Raw genomic sequence first — 23,089 nt, forward strand, 5'->3', positions numbered from 1 at the left:
CATGCCAACTATGATGTCTACCTACGCTGAACCTATTTACCTGCACTGGGCCCATATCCCTCCGCTCCTTTCCTAAGTACCCACCCATGCACCTTTGAAACAACACTGTCGTACCTGTCTCCACTACCTTCATTGACAGCTCATTCCAGATGTTCTCCACCCTGCGGGGGAACACTTGCCTCAGACCTCCCTCAAATTTCTCCCCCCCCCCCCCCCACTGTGTCCTCCCAGTTCTGGACTCTGCAGCCCTGGGGGAAAAAAACTTTTACAGTCCTCATATTCTATGTCTGACTTCAACTTCATAAACCTCTGTAAAGTCACCGCTCAGCTCCTATATGAGAATGAACACAGCCTCTCCAAACTACAGCCCTCTAATTTAGGCAACTTTCTGGCGAATCTTTCAAACAAGAGAAAATCTGCAGGTGCTGGAAAATCAAGCAACACGCGCAAAAAAATGCTGCAGGAACTCAGCAGGCTGGGCAGCACCTACGGGAAAAAAGTGCAGTCCTGTCGAAGGGCCTCGGCCCGAAATGTCGACTGTACTCCTTTCCATAGATGCTGCCTGACCTGCTGAGCTCCCCCGGCACTTTGTGTGCGTTTTTCTCCTCAGCACTTCATTACTACCACCTCCTTCCTGTGTCGGGTATCTTTGGTGTTAGCCAGAACTCCCAAGCACTAGCTTTACAGAAGAAATAATTTCTATTTGTCACACCCTTCCCATTGATTCACCCCTCCCCTGGGAATTACGGGACATGTATCTGTATTTAACCCCTTTTGCCCCCAGTCTGTGCTGCAGCCCTTCCGATGGCATCCTATCCCCCTCCCACCCCGAGATGCTGCGCCCCGGAAGATATGCAGTGGTCCAGCTGGAGATAAACCAGGTCTGGCCAGTGTCCTTCCAACACAGTTCTCCTGCCATAATGTTTGGCAAGACTTTGCACCAGTCGGTGACTCCCTGTCAATTTCTGCATCCAGTTGCTTCTCCTCCATTTACCTGCACTTCACAGCTCGCTGTTTAGAGGCTGCACTGACCTCTCTTTCTTAGCTCCAAATTGGACGGCACTGGACACCACTGACCGCTCACTTAACCCATGCACCCCTCTGCAATTTTCTGCTGCAGTGACTCGTTACCCAGCTCTCCACTTCCACGGAAGTGTAATGCAAAGCTGCACACGGAGCAGAGCGGCCTCCGCGGGCTCGGATAATCCGTCCTGGCTGCCTAACCAAACTCGCTGCTCAAGTGGGCCTCTGATTCCGCACACCCACGGTTTGCCAGCAGTCCCTCGTGTAGAATGTCAACTTACTTCTAGCCACTGGTATAAATATCGTCTGTTAAAACTTCCTTTAACACAAACCAGGGGGTTACTAGGTAGCGCGGCTCGAGGGGCCTCCTATTCCGTATTCTCCAAATAAGATTAAAATTAAATAAAACATAGGAGCAAAAATTAGGCCATTCGGCCCATCGAGTCTGCCCTGCTATTCTATCGTGGCTGATTTGTTATTCCCCTCAACCTCATTCTCCTGCTTTCTCCCCGTAATCTTTGGCGCCCTTACTCATCAAGAACCTACCAACTCCGATTTAAGTACACCCAATGTCTGTGGCAATGAATTCCATAGATTCACCACCTTCTGGCTAAAGAAATCCCTCCTCATCTCTCTTCTAAAATGTTCTGAGGCTGTGTCCTCTGGTCCTGGACTCCCACACGGTAAGAAACGCAAGCATAATAATGTGTGGGATGAGTGAAATCTGTTCACTGTATGTGACAATAACAAGCCAATTCTAATCTGATTAAAGAGACTCCGTCCAGGTATAAACAAGGTTAACTGGGAATAGCTGGGTTGCCCATACTAATATTTCTGAATGCCCCGGGAACTCAGCAAGTCAGGCAGCATCTATGGAGAAAAATAATGAGCCATTTCAGGCCGAGACCCTTCATTGGGACCGGCAATGCATGTTACTCGAGGTTTGCCACTGTAACCGGGCTCTAAAGAATGGCGTGCAGCTTCCGTCGTTCCGCCCCGGGGGGCAAACCCGGGGGGGTCAATACGGAACCCAGATTCCTCCGCAGTGCGTCAGGGCCACGGCTCGCTGCTTGTCCCTCCCGCCCTGTCTGAGTGAAGTGTGGCAGCCTGCTGTTACCTGCAGACAGGCGAGGCAAATGCCAGACGGGCATCTGAAGTCTCCCGCACTGTCTGGCGATGTTGTTGCGCAGGGAAGGGGACAGCAGAGATTGCATCAGAGAGGGTAAAGTCCTCTTAATCAGCCTCTGGTTATCGGTAGCAAATTAAGACAATTAGCGACGTGAATCAGCGTCCAATTACCCCATGCACATTCGCGAGTTCCTGCGGCAGGAATGCGTGACTCATCCACAGCTGGCCTCACAGCATTACCACAAACAGCCGTTTATTATACTTCATAGAAACTTTTACAACTTTAAATATATAAATAATTAGTCTGTGTTCAATTTTAAAAACACAGTTGAGATTCAATATTTACAGCAGTAACCTAGTAATCTTCACTGCACCATTCAGGCACCACCTGCGATCTGGATTGAACAACGATCGATCTCCGCGATCTGCCCCAGTGTTGACTCCTGCCCCCGGTCTGTAGCACCGGCGGGTCTCCAGTCCCTGAAGTGCGTGAACAAGCAGGAGGCGGCGGCAGTCCGGTGCAGACCCTCCCCTTCGCCGCCAGATCCTGAGCCTCGGGCTCCGTCCCCGACCCGTTTAACTCCGAGGAGTCGGGAAGGGGCAGAGTGTCACTGAATTGAGCCCGTCAGGGATCAGGGGGAAGCTGGGCTCCATCTCTGTCCGGGGAAGGGAGGGGAGGGGAGTGACCTGTGCAGTTGCCACGGGAGAGGCGGTTCGGAAAGGAACTGCCAGTCACCTCCCGAACTGCCTCACCAACTGGCCAAGCCAGCCAGCAGCAGAAGGATGGGCCTCCGCTTCTCTGCAGTCAACGCGCAGAAACAAATATTAAATGTCAAATATTAACAGGGAAAAGCTCAATGTACAGTGCAAAGAGCCAAGTCTCAACACGGCCTCCTGCAGACAACTCAATGCTGATTGGCTCCAGTCTTTGCTCAATAAAATCCAGTGGTCGTTGCTTAGAAATCATTTGCTGAAAGTCAATATTTTGGTCCTTAGTGCACAGTGGTGTTGGAGTCGTCCCTTTACACGAAAGGCACATAGTCCCCGGAGGATTATCTCCCGTTGGCTGTGTAAAGCAGGTCTGCCTTGGCACTCTAGCGTCACACCGTCCCAGAAGATAATCTACAGAGAGAGAGAGAGAGAAAGCGGGAAGTGTGAGTGCTGAAACTCCGCTCAAGCTCCTTGCCGAGTCCGCTACACTCTCCCCCGCCCCCCACCTGCCCCACTCCCAATCCACACTCTGAGTGCACGGGAGATTGACCCGGACTGAGATAAGGAGAAAGGTTGAGCGGGTTGGAGCTTCTTGAATGGAAAATCCTGCAAAAGGCGGTGGATGCCGTTCAAGTCCATCACGGGTAAAGCCCTCCCCACCACCGAGCACGTTTTACACGGAGTGCCGTAGCAGAAAAGGCGCCATTCATCAAGAGGGACCCCACCACGCAGGACATGCTCTCTCTCCTCGCTGCTGCCACTAACGTGGCGGTACAGGAGCCTCAGGACCCACACCACCAGGTTCAGGAACAGTTATTACCCCTCAACCATCAGGCTCTTGCACCAGATGGGATAACTTCACTCAGTTTCACTCGCCCCATCACTGAACTGTTCCCACAACCTACAGACTCACTTTCAAGGACTCTTCATCCCATATTCTCAATATTTACTGCTTATTTATTAATTTTTTTCTTTATTGAGTATGGACACACAAAAATAAAATTCAGGGTTGTATATGATGACATACATGCACTTTGACAATAAATTTACTTTGAAGTTTGAGGATGAGATGTACAAAATCATAAAGGATACAAAGAGAGTGAATGAACACGGTCTTTTTCCCCCACAGTTGGGGAATCAAGAACTAGAGAGGATAGGTTTAAGATGAGGGGGAGAAAGTTAATAAGAACCTGGGTAATGTTGTTGTGTAAAGTGTGGACAGTGTATGAAAGAAGCTGCCAGTGGAAGTGGGTTAAGGTAGGTACATGAACAACATTTAAAATGCTCTTGACATGGATAGGAAAGGCTTAGAGCTGGGGTTCCCAACCTTTATGTCATGGACCCCTACCATTAACCAAGGGGTCCATGGACCCAAATTGGGAACCCCTGGTTTAGAGGGACAAGGACCAAACATGGGCAAATGGGACTACTTGGATGGGAATCCTAGTCAGCATGGACAAGATGGGCCGAAGGGCTTGCTTCCATGCTGTAGGACCCTGACTTTCCTCCCTCTCCCTGTTCAAAGCTTCAAAGTAAGTTTATTACCCAAGCACACATTACAAAATGCTGCCTAGAGATTTTTTTCCAATCGCAGTAATTACAGGGAACAAGGAAATACAACAGAATTTTATAAAAGCAAAATACAACGACTAATAAACACAATATACAAAAGACAAAGCTGTGTAAGTGAAAATAATACACAGAACATGAGATGTAAAAAGTTCCTAATAGTGAATCTGTAAGTCATAGAAGCAGTTCTTGGCGGTTAACCGTACTAGTTCAGCAGCCTGATGGTTGAAGGGTAATAACTGTTCCTGAACCTGGAGGTGTAGGACCCAGGCCGCCCGTAGTAATGGCTTTTTGTTTGTTATGTACCATGCCGTATGATGTGGGTGATCATGGTCTTTCTTAGCAAATATTTCTACGGAGGCTTTTTTTTGCCATTGCCTTCTTGTGAGCATCAACACTCTTCAGAAATGGTCCGCTCGGTGTCACTGGTCGCACAACAAGGACTTGTAATATGCACCAGCCGCTCACACGACCATCCGCCAACCCCCTGCTTCACGTGACCCTGATCGGGGGAGGCTAAGCAGGAGCTACGCCCTGCCCAAGGGTGAGCTGCAGGCCAGCGGAGGGGAGGAGCGCCTTCCACCTCCTTTGGCAGAGACGCTTCTCCACCCAGTGATGGTGGTAGCGAGAAAAGGGCCAGGGCTGGATGCTTTGATGATGGAAGCTGCTTCCGTGCGGCGCCATTCCGACCTTTGGGCGTTCCCTCCCCAAGCCCCCTTCACGCAGCATCCCTCTCGTCCGGAGAGAGAGGGAGTGTGGTGTCCGGAGCTCCTCACCTGAATCACAAGGCTTGCTATGTGTGGTGGACTCCTTTCCCCCCATCGACGAGTCGGGACATCCGATGTTTCCGTTTTCTGCTGCTGTACTTGCGGGCCCGGGCTATGATGGGTGCTGGAGAGACCATAGACCCTGACGGGAAGAGACAGGCGTCAGACTCCAGATCCGCAAAAGCCCCCTCTGAGCAACTGGTCCAACTCACTGAACCTACATTTACTAGGAAGAGGGATGACTCCTGGCTTCATCGCTAGAGCAGGTACTGACTAGCCAAACCCCAGATGCCCACAGACCCAACCCCAGCCACCTATGGACCAAACCAAAGGTCAACACGAAACGCCAGCCAAACACAAGTCAACTTGTGGTCCTCCCAAACACTCATCCAGTAATTCCAACCCACCTCCGACACCCATTGCCCAGAGATAAAACAGGATGCAGTTGTCTAAACTGGAAACCATAGACTCTTGGCAGATGTCCATTGTTGAACCAAAGATAGGTCAAGGACCCATTATCTACCCCCCCCCCCCCCCAATGAACCCTCTACAACTAAACAACCCTTGCTACCATCAGGGAGGAGGTACAGGAGCCTGAAGACACACACTTAGTGATTCAGGAACAGCTTCTTCCCCTCTGCCATCAGGGAGGAGGTACAGGGGCCTGAAGGCACACACTCAGCGATTCAGGAACAGCTTCTTCCCCTCTGCCCTCTGATTTCTGAATGGACCCATGAACACTACCTCACTACTTTTTTTATTTTGTTTTTTTTGCACTATTTATTTTAATTTAACTATTAAAATATATATATATTTTAACCTCTACAACCCTCTCCTTGGTTGCAGAGACTCAGTGTAAGTCGAGACCTTTGGATGCTCACCCTCTCTCTCCTGGGAGTCTGCATTCATGCACTTGCAGGCCACGTGATCGATTATCACCACCTCCACCATCTTGATCATGTTGCCCTTCCGCCGGTACACCTGCTTCCTAACCTGGGGGATGCAAAAGGACAATTAGAGCAGGGTTGTCACCCAGTCTGAGCACACAGCAAGCTTGCCCATCCATGGCCGAAAGTCTACAGGAAATTTCATCCCAAGGACCTTTGCCCAAAGACTTTGGGAGCGAGGCACACCTTTGCCATGAACGTAGACCGAGCCCGGAGCTGACCCAACCCACTCAGCACAGCTCGATAAACGGCACTCACTCACAGTGCCAGCCCCCAGTCTCGGCACTCCCCACCAACCCTTGTTGATTAATTGTGGAAAAATGCTGGGAATTTCCTGGGCCAGTAGGATTGACCTCTGACCCACGTGCACATTTAGCTCGGGTTATTTTTAGATAGCTGATCGGGGAGAGCCAAGAGGTGAGGAAGCCACAGAGGCACTTGTCTGGGTCACAGTTCCCCAAGTGTCGGGGCACACAAGGACTTGGAGCAGCAGGCGGCCATTCAGCCCTTCAAGCCATTCCCACCATTCAATAGGAGCATAAGTACCACGGAGAGCATTGTGACTGGCTGCATCACCATCTGGTATGGGGGGTGGGAAGGGAGGCTAAGGCACAAGATTGGAATAAGTTGCAGAAAGTTGTAAAATTAGTCAGCTCCATCATGGATACTAGCCTCCGTAGTATCCTGGACATTGTCAAGGAGTTGTGCCTTAGAAAGGTGGTGTCCATTATTAAGGACCACCACCACCCACAACATGCCCTCTTTTCATTGCTACCATCAGGGAGGAGGTACAGGGGCCTGAAGGCACACACTCAGCGATTCAGGAACAGCTTCTTCCCCTCCGCCCTCTGATTTCTGAACGGACCCATGAACACTACCTCACTACTTTTTTTATTTTGTTTTTTTTGCACTACTTATTTTAATTTAACTATTAAAATATATATATATATATACACATATACGTAATGTAATTCAGTTTTCTCTCTCTATATATATATATATATTTATCGTGCATTTCATTGTCCTTCTGCCATAAAGTTGCAAATTTCACAACATATGCCGGTGATATTAAATCTGATTCTGAATAATCTGTCCCAGACTCCACCTCCACTCCTGGGACGTTTCCCCAAAGTCCTTGAGTATTTGATCTTTCATAAAACAACAATCCACTTCCCTTTTGTGACGATCTGACTTCTGCAACTCTTAGCGACACCAGGGCCCCTCCAGGGGTTTGCTACCCATCTGAGAAGAAATCCCTGCAGAACTCCGGTTTAAAGGACAGTCCCGTTACCTTGCCTCTCTCACGTGAGATCCGCCAGAAGAAGCGGGATCTCCTGGTGGCCACCCAGTTTAATTCTACTTCCCATTCCGATGTGTCAATCCATGGCCTCCTCTACTGTCGCGATGAGGCCACACTCGGGTTGGAGGAGCAACATCTTATATTCCGTCTGGGTAGCCTCCAACCTGATGGCATGAACATCAATTTCTCGAACTTCTGGCAAATGCCTCTGTCCCTTCTCATGACTAACATCCTTACCTGCCCATCACCTCCTTCTGTTGCTCCTCACCCTTCCCTTTCTTCCATGGCCTTCTTTCGTCTCCTATCAGATCCCCCCTTCTCCAGCCCTGTATCTCTTTCACCAATCAACTTCCCAGCTCTTTACTTCTCCCTCTCCCGGTCTCACCTATCACCTTGTGGTTCTTCCTCCCCTCCCCCATCTTCTTACTCTGACTTCTCCCTTTCCTTTCCAGTCCTGATGAAGGGTCTCTGCCCCAAAACATTGACTGTTCACTCTTTTCCATAGCCTGGCCTGCTGAGTTCCTTCAGCATTTTGTGTGTGTGTGTGTGCATGTTGCTTTGGATTTCAAGCTTCTGCAGATTTTTTCCGTTTGTGACCCTCCCATGAATGTTGTGCTCCCTTAAGATTTCATTTTTCCCAATAAGAACACCTCTGATTTTCCTAAATTCTAAAGAATAGGCTTCTAATTTCTTTTTACCACTCCTGATAGATCAGGAACTAGCCAAGTGAACCTCTTTTGGTCTGCCTCTTAAATAAGATGACCAGAACCAAGGACCATTCTATCAACAAATGTACCCTTGTAACAACACTCTCCAATTTCAAACTTCTCGCAGCAAGATACTGATCTTTGTACTTTGTTAATCTACTATCTCTTTCCAGTTTTATAAGTCTGTGCAGCGGTTCCTGGTACTGAAGCCACATGACCTCAGTTTCCAAATTTAAACTTCTCGCCCGCTCAGTGCACTGATCAATATCCGGTTGCAGAACCCGAGCGTCCCCAAAGCTGCTTTTGCTCTTTCACCTATTTTTGTGTCATCAGCAGATTTGGAGGCCTTGTGTTTTGCAATCTCCTCCAGGTCATTAATATAAATAGTGAATAACTGAGGGCCAAGAATTGATGGGTGGGGTGGGAGCTCCACCAGTCACACCCCCTCCAGCCTGAGAAAGGCCCGTTTGCTGACACTTCCCCCCGCCACCACAGGCTCTCATCTCGTCCAGCAGCCATGCCCGCCTCTCCCCATTCAGCCATGACCCTGACACGGGCTCACTGAGCTCTCTCAGTCCACTCTGCAAAGCCCGTCACTCACCTCCCCCCCCACCCGACTCCAAGCTCCCTGTCACCCGCCGTCCACCCCTCCCAAGTCGCGCGGGGTGGGGAGCATCCTGACTGGTTGCTCCGCAGCCTGGCGCGGAGGCTCCAACCCACGGAATCGACGGAGGCCGCAGACGGTCGGAGGCTCAGCCTTCTCCAACGCACCACAATCCTTCCGGCCATCAAGGACAGTGCCTAAAGGAGGTTCCAATATTAAGGAACCTCACCATCTGGGACATGCCCCCTTCTCATTCCCACCACTGGAGAGGAGGTGCAGGAGTCCGAAGCCATGCACCAAGTGGTTCAGGAAAAGCCTTTCCTCCACTATCAGATTTCTTAATGTCCCCTGTACCCATGAATACTTTCTCGCAATTCCTCTTCTTCACTGTTTACTTTTAGTGTATCTTACCATAATTTTATATCTTGTTCTGCTACCACAAAACAATAAATGACATTCGTAGGTCAGTGATAGTAATTATTATTGCGACCACACTACCCTAACCCTCCCAGCCAAGCTCTCGATGTCCAGAATCCTCCTGAAAGCTCCGGCACACCAGCTAGTCTCACCCCAGGTGCACAGATCTTTGGCCGCCCATCCTCCCAAGGCTCAAGGGCCCCCCCGGGAGCCCAACCCTCTCCACCCCGGCTCCCCGCAGCCGGTCCTCACCTTCACTCGCCGCTCCTGTACCTTGGTGGGCTGGCACTTGTAGATCCTGGAGTTGCAGCAGCCGGAGCAGCGCTGGACCTCCACGCAGCTCGGCCACAGGTAGAAGTTGGCCCTGGTGGGATCCACCATGCTCCGCGTTATCTCCACCACCTCCGGCCGGACCTTGCACTCGGCTGGCTTGGCCATTTCCACCACTGGCAGAGACAGGAATGGGATCACCAGTCAGCGGGGCCTCGGGCACGCTCCCTTCCCTCAAGCTGAGCCCCACCCCCCACTGCCTCACAACACCACCTTCATCTGGGACGCGTCCTCCTCATCAGGAAGAGATTTGGAGGTTTAAGAACATTCCATATTTTAAGGACAGCTTCTTCCTCTTCATCATTTTTCTGAACTGCCCATGAACATTACCTCAGTGTTTTGCACTAATAATCCGGCAGCTTATAGTAATTTTTAAGGTTTGCATTGCACCTCTGCTACAAAACAAATTTCAACAATGTACATCCGTGATCTTGGGAATGAAAGTGTTAACATATGTTAATATCTACATATGAGGAGCGATCGAAGGCTTAGAGCCTGCGCTCGCTGGAGTTTAGAAGAATGAGGGGAGATTTCATTGAAACCCATCAAATATTGAAAGGCCTGGGTATGTGGAGAGGATGTTCCCAATTGTGGGAGAGTCTAGGACCAGAATAGAAAGATGTCCCTTTAGAACAGTGAGGAGGAATTTCTTTAGCCAGAGGGTGGTGAATCTGTGGAATTCATGGTCACAGACAGTGGTGGAGGCCAATTCATTGGGTATATTTAAAGTAGATGTTGATAGGTTCTTGACTGGTAAGGGTGCTAAAAGCTGGAGAATGGGGTTGAAAGGGGAAATAAATCAACCATGATTGAATGGCGGACAGACTCGATGGGCTGAGTGGCCTAATTCAACTCCTATGTCTTATGACAATAAACCTGATTCTGAAGTCAAAAAGAGGGAAGGTCAGGGCAGACCAGACATGGACATTTGACCCTGTCAACTTAAACCAGCAGCTCCCAAACTTTTTAATGCCATGAACCAATGCCATTAAGCAAGGGGTCCGTGGACCACAGGTTGAGAAGCCCTAGCTTAGAGTCATTTAGGTGAGGGGATGATGGTGTTGTGGCAGCCCCTGGCTTCAGGTACAACTAGGATGGCACCAATACGCCAGAGCTTGGGGCATCTATGGGAGGGGTTGCGGGGGGCGGGGGGTTACCTGCCAGGGGAGGGGTGAGGACAGGAAGGGAGTGGACTATGGAAAGGAGTATTTTAACTGGAGACTGGGGACACAACAGTGATTGGGTAACGGACTAGCAATGGAAACAATCCAGAGCACAAGTTCAAATCCCACCTTTGAAGCTAAATTCAGGATGGGGAGCCGACTGACGGCAAACATCTGGATTTAGCTGGAACCAAGAGACCGATGCTGGAAAAACCAACGTGGTTCACAACTGACGTCCCTCAGATAGCCAGCTGGTCGATAACTCCAGCCCCACAACGTGGTTGACAGTTAGCCTCCCCCTCACTCTGGGCCAATTAGGGACACGCGACAAACGTCAGCCTGTGAATCACTAAACCCACGTGGGTGTGGGTGGAGACGGGTCGGCGTGGGCTAGGATCACTCAGCCCCCGGTTACTTACACCTCTATCCACAGATTCTTGTTCTCTCAAGCCCTCAGAAGCCTCCCACTCCTGGCGTGTTAACCGCTCCCTGCTTACGACCCTCTCTAATATCTCCATGTTCCTTTCTCCCTGACCTCTTACTACCTACCTAACAATACAGCAAGGTAGGTCCTTCCACCCCTTTGAGCCAGACTGCCCCAGCAACCTCACAGCCCCGATCAACCCTAACCTAATCACAGGACAATTCAACAGGTTTCAATAGGTACACTTAATGCCAGAGAAGTGTATACAATATACACCCTGAAATTCTTTTTCTTCGCAACCATCCACAAAAACAGAGGAGTGCCCCAAAGAATGAATGACAGCTAGAACCCCAAATAACCCCCCTCCCATACATAAGCAACAACAAAGCAACGACACCCCCCCACCAGCAAAAATGCATTAGCACCCTCCACCAAGCACTCAAGCATCAATAAAGACACAGACTTGCAGTACCCCAAAGACACCCATTCACCCGGTTATTTGACATACCACAGAGAGGTGTTCCCTTTTTTGCAATGACTAATTAATCTATCTGGTACGTCTTTGGACTGTGGGGAAAAACCAACAGGAAGGATGTACAGGCTCCTTACAGGACCACGCCGGAATTGAACTCAATACCCACTTCGCTACCATGCCAGCCAACTGGCGGCCATGTTTCCAGCTATCAAAGCCCCAGTCACGGGAATTTCCTCTTTAAATACCTTCCTCCTGGCGACTAACCCCTCGTTAACCGCACTCCCTTCTGACCCTAACTACAAGTACCCCGGCACCCCGGGACCCTGACGAACCACTCCTGCGGCAAGCATCACAGCCTCGCTTGGGCTGCTGATCAGCCCGGCCAGGTAACGACAGACTGGAAACATTTGCCGAAATGCGCCGCGGCCGTCTGGCAGTTCGTGCGACGCCATTACAGATCAGGGCGTTCCGGAGTTCAATTCCGGCGCGGGTTCTGCAAGGAGTCTCTGTGATGTCTTCCCCGTGGAATGCATGGATTTTCTCCGGTTTCCTCCCTCAACCCAGAGACGTGCGGGGCAAGTCAACAGGTCATCGTATAATTGTCCTGTGATTCGGTAAGGGTGAATTGGTTTTGTCAGGGGTTTGCTGGGGCACCATGGCTCAAAGCGCTGATTCTACCGTGTTGAATTGCCAAATAAATAAATATGGCCCTAGGCAATTGATACTGAAACACCCCTTACCTGTACTACGGGTCACACGCACCACTTTCGCACGATCGTCTTCGCTTATGGACACCAAACCAAGGTCGTCAGAATTCTCAATGTCCGCCTCTGAAACCAAACACAAGCTGGTTACCACCCACACCAGTCTGGAAATTGTACATTAAAGTTATTCACCTTTCAGGTCAGTTGAAGACTAATATAAATTATTTTCACCTCGTCCTTTGAATTAGAAAAGCGGAATGGTGTTATATTTTATTCCAGATGTTAACTCTCCATTTTCCTTCCCCTGACGCTGCCTGACTGACCGAGTTCCTCCTGCACCTTGTTTTTTGCCTGCCAGATCTAATTTTCTTAACTGCCCCTGGGAGTTAATGCAGAGAAGCTGATGAAAGTCGGCCACACAGACTATTTCCAAGGGTTGGAACAGCGCTCTGTAATAGATCAGAGGAGCTGAGCAGACTCCTCCTGTGATAGATCAGAGGGGCCGAATGGTCACCTCCCAGTCACATGCCTTTTACATTGGCATGGAGATAAGAAAGTGAGAGCTTTAAGAGCATCTGGGGTTGAAAATTCCAGGGCTCATGCCGCGAGGTTGGGGGAACAGCTGCAGGTTAAGAAGTCGAGAGGTGCTCGTGAAGGCAGTGTCCGAAGCCTGTGAGAAAACAGTTTCCGTAGCTGACTTCCAGAGCTAATTCCAGCCTCTTCGTGATCCAATTACCCGAGTGCACTGGCCCAGGAGCTGGTCACCACAGCTGGTGTCTTGAAGCCACTATCAGTAACAGCCTTCCACTGAAATCCAGATCATTTAATACACATCTTCCTCCAGAGGGATAAAGTGTGAAATGCCAGGGATAACTCATTTTACCTCCATGATGACATGGCTGTGGAGAGATCACACATCTTGGGTCAGCAGCTGAATACCGAGTGGGATTAGGGATCTGACTGGGGTTGTCAACGTAGTTCCCAAAATGTTGCCCGCCAGGAATCATCCAGCACCTCATTTAAACTGAGAGTGGCAGGCACCAGAACTTCAGGCAGAGGGTTGCACCACCTTCACACTGCTGTTGTCTCTCTGTTGTAGTGTTGTCCCAGCTGTGGCCACTCAGCCCATCAAACATGATCTGTGCTATCCACCAAACAAAAAAATCTCCCTGTCTCAGTCTAAGTCTTTAATCAAAAGACAAGGTTCGCAGCTTTCAGGCGGAGAGATCCTGAGAGCTGGGCAGAGTAGTATCATGTCCTTGGGCAACAGGATTTATTGGAAACTCTCAGGGGATCAGGCAGCATCTGCGGACAGAGTAACAGGTTAAAATGTGACCTCTCATCAGTACTGTGCTGAAACACTACCAGCTCTTTTTGCTTTTATTTCAGTATTCTGGCATCTGCAGGAATTTTTTTTTCACCGTTCGTCAAAAACAGCGAGTTGAGGGAATGTTTACAAGCTCTGTCTGTCTTTCTGTCCATTCCATTCTCCTTCTCTGATCCAACAATCAAATTCAGTCATTAATTTTGGCAACAGCTTTGCTTCAGTCACGAACCTGGTGATGGACACCACAGTCTCACAGCTCTGCACATGGAAAGATTCCCCCTCCTCCAGCCCAATTTCAATATCTCCTATACAAACATTCTCTCTGATGATCACCCAGTCCGTGGAATGTATGACGCTGGTAATACCTTGTTACTCTTTCTGAATTTAAACACCTGTCCCCTTGGCCTGTAATCAGGATGTTTCAACAAACATCAATTTTCTCTCTCATCAACTCACAAAGGAAGTTGCAGAGTTGGTCAAGGTAAATTCTTACCAGGAACCTAGGGGCCAAATCCCAGGGGACGCCTGCCTCAGATGAGGGGATTACAGGTCAGTGGGGGGAGCCAGCCAGCAAATATTTCACACAAGAGCGAATCAAACTCCGGAACGTCAGAGTGACGCAGGCGGTGTGGATGGGGATCGGGAGGCAATGGGAGGGGAACAGTCTTCCACAGGCACAATAATCCATTCAGTTCCTACAGAAGTTCTGACACAACCGAGTCCACAGGTCTGTCTGAGGAGTATTTTCAACAAAAAGGCGAGGGAGAAGTATTAGGATGGGTGAACAAAATTTCAGTCCGGATAGGTTTAAGGACAACACTACAGTACAGCACTGGGCACCGCGGTGGCAGTTAGTGTGACGTTATTACAGCTCACGGCATTTTGGAGTTCAGAGTTCGATTCCGGCACCCTCTGCGAGGAGCTTGTGCTTTTCCCCCGTGAAGAGTTTCCTCCTAATACTCCGATTTCCTCCCACAGTTCAAAGTTCGAAGATTTATGATCAGAGTCACCACACACAACTCTGAGATACCTTTTCCTGCGGGCATACTCAGTTAGAACATGTGCCAGGTTGATTGACAGATGCAGGTTGTCCTGTGATTAGAGTGGTGGGTTGGTGGGTGGCACACCTCACTGCATTTCTAAAATATTAAATAAGCACCAGATAGAGGTGGGGGCCTGACAGGGATCAGGGACAGAGCCCCTGATGGAAAACTATTTAAAACTGCTGCTGTACAAAGTGATGGAACTGTGATTGGTTTAAAGTGAGGGGACCCCAACCTGTGGTCCACAGACCCCGCGGTTAATGGTAGGGGGTCCACGGCGTAAAAATGGTTGGGAAGCCCCGGCTGAAAGCATGATGCCCTCCCGCTAAACCCGCATCACAGATCCCGCTCCGCAGAGAATGGGTGTGTCGCTCCAGCCTCACAAGGGTTAAGAGCACGGAGAAAGGATCGAGCAGACTGAAATGTTAATCGTGTCACATTTACGAAGTAGAAATGTTAATGTGAAGGTCAGACCCGCGGGCAAAATAAAGAAACTTTGTTCATTTGAATGTTTCAGACAATTGCAAACACAAACTATCAGGAAACTATTCGACAAATTCCATCCTGGTCAGGACAGTTGGAATGTTAAAACAGGGCGCCTATATTTAGAAGCAGATTCATTGTATTTGAAAAACAAGAGAGAGACTGGCATTTAACAATGGTGGGACAAAACCCAGAAACATGGGTAGCCCGGCGGCCTCACGTGATGCCGCGCTGTTAGACTGCAAGGAGGCAGTGGAACCTCGCCAAAGTCGTTTCGACTTCTAGACAATTCCAGGAAACACTGGGCTTTCTTAGATAGCAGCTGAACTGAGGTTGCAATAGCTGGCAGACATAACAGGCAAGAATTGAAATGTCATTATGGAACTCAAAAAAAAAGAACGCATTCAGGAGCATGGGGAGCGGAGCAGGCCCCTGACCCGCGTACACACCTCAGCGCCACCGCTTGATCTCAAAACACAGACCACAGAAAACTCTGCAATTTCAGCTGCTATGCCAGGAGCCGCAATGTCAAACTCAGTCTCACCCCTTTCACGCGCACACCTCCTCGCACCTTTATCCATTCTCAGGGCAACTCTACACGACAAGAATCCGTCCTGAAACCTCCTGTCTTCCCCACCAGCTGTCCCACTCACAAAGCCCAGGGAGCGCATGGTGTCCCCTTCCCAGCAGAGCTGTGACCTGAACAAGTAGCGGCAGATCTTGTCGCCTATTCCTTCCATGGTTACCGTTGGATATGAAGGAGACAGCGGGATCTGGCTGGAAAGAGGAGGGATAGCACCACTGACCCTACCTATAGAACACCTCAGGCCAGCAAGATTATCACGCTAATGCCACAGGATCCTCAAGGGGACCACATCCTGGCCGTAGGGTTTGGAGGCTTGCGCGCCTCAATGACCCGGGAGTTATGTTGGCTGGAGTCAGGGCCTTGAGCTTTGGCTCTTGGTAGGGTCACCCATGCCAGACAGGTCAAAGGGTAGAGGCCAGACTGGGAGTGGTCCACCGGTCATCCAGGTTCAGGGGTTCAGCTCAGGGCCAACGACCCTGACCGGTCAAAATAAAATTGTTACGCAAACAGCAACGAAGAATCCTCCTACATCTGAGTGGGACGGTATTCCTGGGACTGGCAGAAAACCGAGCTACTGACGCGATGAAGGAAGCCCTGAGCAGGGACGGAGGAGCTTCATTGCTGCCCCGGACGCCAGCGGGCGGAATGGCCAACGTGAGTGATGCCCCAGGGCTGCACAGCAACGTAGTGGAGCGGTGAGCGTAACGCTATCACAGCGCCCGGCACCTGGGTTCAATCCCGCTGCGGTCTGCAGGGAATTTGTACGTTCTCCCCGCGACTGCGTGGAGGTGCTCCGGGTTCATCCCACATTCCACAGACGTACGGTTAGGGCTATCGCAGGCATGGCGACTCTGCACAATCCTTACTGAGTAGATTTGATCCGTTACCATTGTCCACCAATATGCTTCACGTACTGCATCTCTGCTCTAAAGTGATCCAGACCCACCATATTGCTTTTAATTAATTCACAGGACATGGTCACCGCTGGCACCGCTGACTCTTACTGCCAAACTGAGGAGAAATAACCAGTACATTGTTGGATTATTTTTTTAAAAAATTATTTATAAAAAAGCTAAAAACCCACAGATGTCAGAAACCTGAAACAAAATCAGGGGACCGCTGCGGACACACAGTGGGACAAGCAGCGCCTGTGGAAGGAGTTTCGGGTTCAGGGAACTGCTGAGGGGTCACCAGCCTGAACTACTGACTGCTTTTTGCTGCCTGAACTGTGGAACATTAAACACAAGATGTTCTGCAGACGCTGGTAGCCCAGAGCAGCAAACACTAAAAGCCCGTTGACCTGTTCAGTTCCTCCAGCACTTTGTGTGTTTCTCTGCATTTAGCCACGTTTGCGGGTCTGGGAGTTGTAAGAAGAAAGGAATCAGGTGGATTTTTTCTCGTACACAATCCACTACTGTACTACACTCTGCCTGATGCAAGATTTCTACCATGATACTACTCCACCCACCCAGCCCCTCTAACAGATTGTCGCTCCAGATTCCAACATTTGCAGCCTCGTGCTTCCAATAGATTTGGACTTACTCCTGCTCGTCTTTTTTTGTTCCCAACTCCTAGATTTAATTAATTACTTAAATTGAAAGTCCCCAGCTACTCTCGTCGCCAGTGAGATTTGAACTCTTGCCCCTGAAGCTATCGTCTAGAATTTGGCTGTTTGCCCAGCGACTTCACTCCGCTGTCACAGCCCCGTGGATATGTTCTACCAGGCAGCTCTTCCACCGCAGCTTTACCCTCGCACCGCCACCTCATCCCCCCCTCCCTTTCTCCCGTTCCTCAGTGCCCGCGCCCCGCTCCCAGCCCCTGCAGGACACCGCTGGAATCATTTACCCAGTGTCGGATGAAAGAGGAAGCTCCGGTGTCTGTCTTCAGGAGGGATCCAGTCACCCTGTGGGGGGCGAGAAATACGCGTGGTGAGGCAAGGTCCCAAAGCACCCACTCCCCGCTCTCACCCACCCCCCCCCCCTCCACGAGCGGTGAAAGGAGTCCAATCATTAACCCTCCACGGGCCACTGGAATAGCCGGCAGGGCCAGTTCGAGCCCAGCTTCTGGTGCTGTCCGTGTGGAGTTTGCAAGCTCTCCCTTATAATTCAAAGGATGTGGGCTTCACAGACTGAGCAAATATTTAATTGCCCGTACCCAGCTGCTGTCATGGCGGTGGATGAGATCCTGGGGCTGCGGGAGACCCATAATGTTATGATATCGTTTCCTTCCACACCCCAGCTCCCCCGGATTACTTGGCAGCTGTAGGATGCCGTAGGGAGTTGGGGTGGCAATGTGGATTGAATATAGTACAGGGAGAATTACCGGGAATGGGTTTGTTAAGAGACCCAGCACAGTCTCAACGGGCCGAATGGCCTTCTACTAAATGTACATGAAATATCCCCGATGACCGAACTCCTCGCGGTCCAGCCCGGGTCAATCATGGACCATCCGGCGCCTGACTCACCCCACCCGTACGCACTTGCATCCTGACCTCGATCCCAGCTCCCACCCCCCTCCCCAACGCCCCACTCCTCCCCACCTCCTGCTCACCTCGGTCTCCAGCCACAGGTGCCACAAGGTGAGCAATGCGACGCCCAAATTCATGGTCAGCCTCGGTCCCGCTCACAGCGCAGCGCCTGACCGGCTCATCGCCCCGGACTGCCGCCGGCTCCCTCTGCAGGTTATATCCACAGAGCGCGCTCCGGCTCCGGACACTGGTCCCGACTGTCCGTTCCGTGCCTGGGTGTCACTGTACCAGACCCGCGGTGACTGACTGCGTCTGTACTATAATCTGTATGCCTCTGTGTGTGTGTGTGTTACTCTGTTACCGTGTGTGCGCTATACACTCTGTATGTACCTCAGTGTATCTCTGCTACACTGTGTGTGTTTCTCTGTCCCACTTTTTTAGCTCTCTCTCTGTTTGTGACTTTGCCTTTTTCTCTGTATTTCTTTTTCTGCGACTGTCTGTCTGTCCGTCCCTCTCTGTGCGTTTATCCCTCTTTCTCTGTGTGTGTGTCTCTCTCTCTGACAGTGACTGCGCCTGTGTGTCCCTCTGTCTCTCTCCACCAGCAGCGTTAGCCTCGGCTCCCGCTTCCTCCGGCTCGCTTATATCGAGGGCTTGCTGAAGGTGTGCCAGAGGAATGCGCATGTGCTGCGGGGATTCCCCACGCCGCGGCTGATCTGAAGGGGAAGGTGGGGCCGTGAAGCCGAGAGAAAGCATGGCTGGAGGGGACTCGGGCGCGACAGGTCTGGGAGGAGCCCACGGGCTGTGAATAGAGTCTGACAGTCCGGGACACACACTTCCATTCTCTTCCTCTCTGAGGATTCTTGAACTGGTCACCTCTGTGCCCCATGGCGCTGGTCCAGTGAATTCGCCTCTGCCTCTGTGCCTCTCTGCTGACTGTCGCCCCTCTCACCCTCCCTCAGATTCAACCAGCTTCTCACATGTCCTGTAATCCTCTGATTCTAATGCTCCTATTTTATTACAAAAGAGGCCCTTCAGCCCATTCATACTAATCCCATTTGCCAGAAGCTGATCTCATCGTCCTATCTCACCCTCTGTGTGTTCTTTTTTCCCCTGTCAGATCCCCTCTTACTCCTCACCTTAAGCCTATTCCATCTGGTTTTCAACGTTATGGGAGAAAGTTTCTCACTGTCCATCTTCTCTGTGCCCCTGATCACTCCGTACATCTCCCAGCCTTAAGGAAAACAAACCCAGCCTATCCAGACTCTCCTCGCAACTGAAACTTTTCATCCCAAGTAACATCCTGGTAAATGTCCTTTGCACCCTCTCCACGTATTCATGTCCCTCCTATAGTGCAGTGACCAAAACCGCTCCAGCTGTGGGCTTATAAAGAAGTATCATGACTTCTTGTATTCCATATCCAATAAAGGCAAGCATTCTCCCTTCTCTTGCCTCTATCACCACCTTATCTACCCGTGCCACCAGCTTTAGGGGCCCGTAGATGTACACGATGTCTCCCTATACACCCTGGAACATACAATTCATTGTAAATGTCCTATCCCAAAATGTATTACCTCACACATCAGGGTTAAGTTCCATCTGCCTTGTGTTTCTTTGACACTTGATGAATTTTAAACTCAGGAGCGGCGTATTTCCTGTGAACAGCAGCAGTTAGGGGTTAGGCATATGGGATGATAGAATGGACCCACAAGGCGAAGGGGTTTGCAACCCAGCATTGAGGACATCGTCAAAAGGTGATGCCTGAAAAAGCTGGCATCCATCATTAAGGTCCCCCCACCATCCAGGACATGCTCTTTCCTTACTACTGCCATCAAGAAGGCGGCACAGGAGCCTGAAGACACACACTCAATGATTTAGGAACAGCTTCTTCCCCTCTGCCATCAGATTTCTGAACGGACCAACTCATGAACATTTCCTCACTATTTTTGCTCTCTTTATTTAATTAATTGTTTAAAATATGTATTTATTATTGTAATAGATTTTTATAGTTTGTACTGCTGCCACAAAATAGCAAATTTCACAACTTACTGTAAGTCAGTGATTCTGATCTGTTACAGTGACTAAATATCCGCAGCTCTCTGCCCATCCTCTTTCTCTATTCCTGCACTATTTTAGCTCTTTATCTCCTGCTGCCCATGTGTGATGCCTTACTTATTTGCTCAAGCCCATCACCCCTCCAGGGGCACAGGCCACCAACAGCAGCTCACCAAAGTTATCTGTCCAAAGCCAATCTCTCAAGTCCCAGGTGTAGCCCATCTTCAGAGATCCTTCCTCTCCTACAGATGAGGTTTTCAGAGATCCTGTTGGTATTTCTGTAGCTTTGGGTTTTTAATGGGTTGGGGCTGCTCCATGCCCACCCCTCCTCCTTTTGCAGCCAGAGTTGGGACTGTCCATGGTAGAGGTGTTTTATGCCCTACGTGAAATGAATCCCACTGCATTTTCCTCAGTTACTTTCTCCATTTCCTGCTTTCAGTTCCTCTTTCTTTGTTCATTCACTCAATCCATTCACAACTCATTCTGTTTCTGCACATTTCCAGTATCATTTTATTGTTTCTCTCTGTCTCTGCATCTCTGCCTCTATCTGTATCTCTCTCTCTCTGTCTCATCTCTCTCTCTGTCTGTATCTCTCTCTTTCCCTGTCTCTGTATCTCTGTCACTGATCTCTCTCTCTCTCTCTGTCTCTGTATCGTTCCATCACTGATGTCTCTCTTTGTCTCTCTCTCTCTCTCTCTCTCTGTTTCATCTCTATCTCTGTCTCTCTATCTCTCTCATTGTTTCTGTTTCATCTGTCTCTCTCCCTCTCTCTGCTGCCCTCTATCATTTCTTTCCCCTTTCGCTCTCCTCCCTGTGATCTCATAGTTTCTGTCTTTGTCAGTCATTATTTATATTCAGTATTACTGTTCATCAGTTTTGCAAGTTTCCCTGTTCCTGTCTCTGACTCTCACTACGTTTCCCTTGCTATTTCTGTCTCTTGTACAACTCTTTATTTCCCTTTCCTCTTCTGCAACTTTATTTCCTCACTTCCGCTCACTTTAACTGCTTTTTTTTGCTTCTCTGTGCTACTGTCTTGCTCTTTAACAGACAATAGTTTCTGCCTCTGCCTTGCTATCATTGTCTCTTGTTTCTGTGCCCTCTTCCTCTTCGTCAGTTTCCTTCTATCCTCTCTCCTTTATTTTTATCTCTGTAACATTCTCTTTATCCCTCTTTCTGCTTCTCTGTCCCCTTCTCCATAATTTGTCTTGGACTCCATCCCTTTCTTTCTGTCTCATAGAACAGTCAAGTGCATTACAGGCCCTTCAGCCCACAATGTCGTGCCGACCCTTTAATCTACTCTAAGATCTAATCTAATCTAACCCTTCCCTCCCACACAGCCCTCCAGTTTTCTTTCATTCATGTGCCTAAAAGGCGCTGAAATATTCCTAATGTATCTGCTTCTCTGTAATGCGCTCCAAGCTCTTACCTACCTCTGAAATCCCCCTATACTTTCCTCCAATCTCCTTAAAAATATGTCTTCCTTTATTAAGGGGGTAAAAAAATGTTGGCGATCCACTCTATCTTTGCCTGTTACCATCTTATACACTTCTATCTCATCCCTCTCTAAAGCTTCCTATAATGAAGCAGCCAGAACTGACCCCAAGATCCCTCTGTTCCACCACAACTGCTAGGAACCCTGCTGATAACCGTGTACACTGCCTTCAGGTTCGACTGTCCAAAGTTGTCACTTAACACTTCTCTAGATTGAAGTCCATTCCGCAGGCCTTTTGGGAAAGAGGGTACTATACTGCATCCTACACCTTGACAATGCTCTAATATTACCATGGTGGATCTCCGCCACGTCTGACGATGGTAGGAGGTCCGTGTAGGAGAGTTGGTAAAGTGGAAAAGCAGGTCCACTCTCTCAACCTCAGAAGTCCAGCTCCAAATGTCACAAACTGGGGTCTTCCTTGGTTGCAGTGGGTGGCCATGACATCTTCTGTGCCTTGTCAAGTCCTTTGCTCTCCATGGATCGCTGCAGTACCGCCTTCCTAGCTGTTGTATCTCACTGTTAGGTCTCATCCGCCCAGTCTGCCAGAGCTGACTTTGCACGTTAGAACAGGCATGTTTCTATCTCACCAGGGTATAAGGCCACAGACAACCCTCACCTGGTCTAGCCTGCCTGTCGAAGCGGTGTACCGGGATGTCACCACTATGGCATGCAAACAGCTATTTGGAGCCACAGGTGAGACCCTTTTGGAGGAAGAGGACCATCTGACCCAATGCTACATGACATTGGGCAAGAGATCAAAGGTTACAATGTAGTTACGATGCTTCCTTTGATTTACATATAACTTCACACCTCATTCTTTGCACCCACACTCCAGACACCCAAGATGAATGTTAACCTGTTTTTTCAGTTAACTGCTGATCATAGCTCTAGGAACCTAATGTTCAGGACTGCATTTTAAACTTAATCCACAGTCCATGTTCAGGTCTAAAGATTGGTTGCTGTAGCTAGTCACTGGAATTAATATTTTGCTTTATACCTTGTCCAGAATATGCCCTAATGTTGCCCTTGAGGCATGGATGCTCTCTCAAATCATTGCACTCCCTCTAGTGAGGTATCTAAGTGATGATATGGAAGGACATAGACCCGACACCACTGAAGGACTGGCACCAAATCAACATGGAGCACGACTCGGAGGGGAATGTGCCACAGTGGTTCTCCCATGTGCCCGCAGCCTTGTTCTTGATGGTAGACATCACAGGTTTGGAAGATCCTTGTTGGAGTAGCCTGGGTAGACAACTGCAAGCATTTGCAGGGAGTAAACAAACTCAGTCACCCTGTGCAAGGACTGGGGATGGAGGGTAGGCAGTCAATCAGATCGGTTCTGGGTTGAGCAGAGGTGACCTTGGAAT

At 49.6% G+C, this 23,089-nt stretch overlaps 1 protein-coding gene across 1 annotated transcript; it reads right to left on the bottom strand.

Annotated features, from left to right (window-relative positions):
* Positions 1–2,387: 2,387 nt before the first annotated feature.
* LOC140719441 (platelet-derived growth factor subunit B-like) lies at positions 2,388–18,996 on the bottom strand. The gene is made up of 7 exons (XM_073034115.1): positions 18,259–18,996; positions 17,554–17,611; positions 12,306–12,395; positions 9,426–9,619; positions 6,080–6,191; positions 5,208–5,340; positions 2,388–3,273 (listed from the first exon to the last, which is right to left on the bottom strand). Exons 1-6 carry the CDS (start codon positions 18,310–18,312, stop codon positions 5,225–5,227), a joined length of 624 nt encoding a protein of 207 aa, XP_072890216.1. The 5' UTR covers positions 18,313–18,996; the 3' UTR covers positions 2,388–3,273; positions 5,208–5,224.
* Positions 18,997–23,089: the final 4,093 nt, after the last annotated feature.

This window comes from Hemitrygon akajei, chromosome 31 (genome assembly GCF_048418815.1).
Source record: "Hemitrygon akajei chromosome 31, sHemAka1.3, whole genome shotgun sequence".
Taxonomy (NCBI): Eukaryota; Metazoa; Chordata; class Chondrichthyes; order Myliobatiformes; family Dasyatidae; genus Hemitrygon; species Hemitrygon akajei.

Coding starts and splice junctions, on each gene's coding strand:
- LOC140719441 (XM_073034115.1), bottom strand. CDS start 18,312: ATGAATTTGGGCGTCGCATTGCTCACCTTGTGGCACCTGTGGCTGGAG. Junction 12,396..17,553: donor CCTCTTTCATCCGACACTGG/GTAAATGATTCC, acceptor GTTTGGTTTCAG/AGGCGGACATTGAGAATTCT. Junction 6,192..9,425: donor TACAGGAGCGGCGAGTGAAG/GTGAGGACCGGC, acceptor TGCATCCCCCAG/GTTAGGAAGCAGGTGTACCG.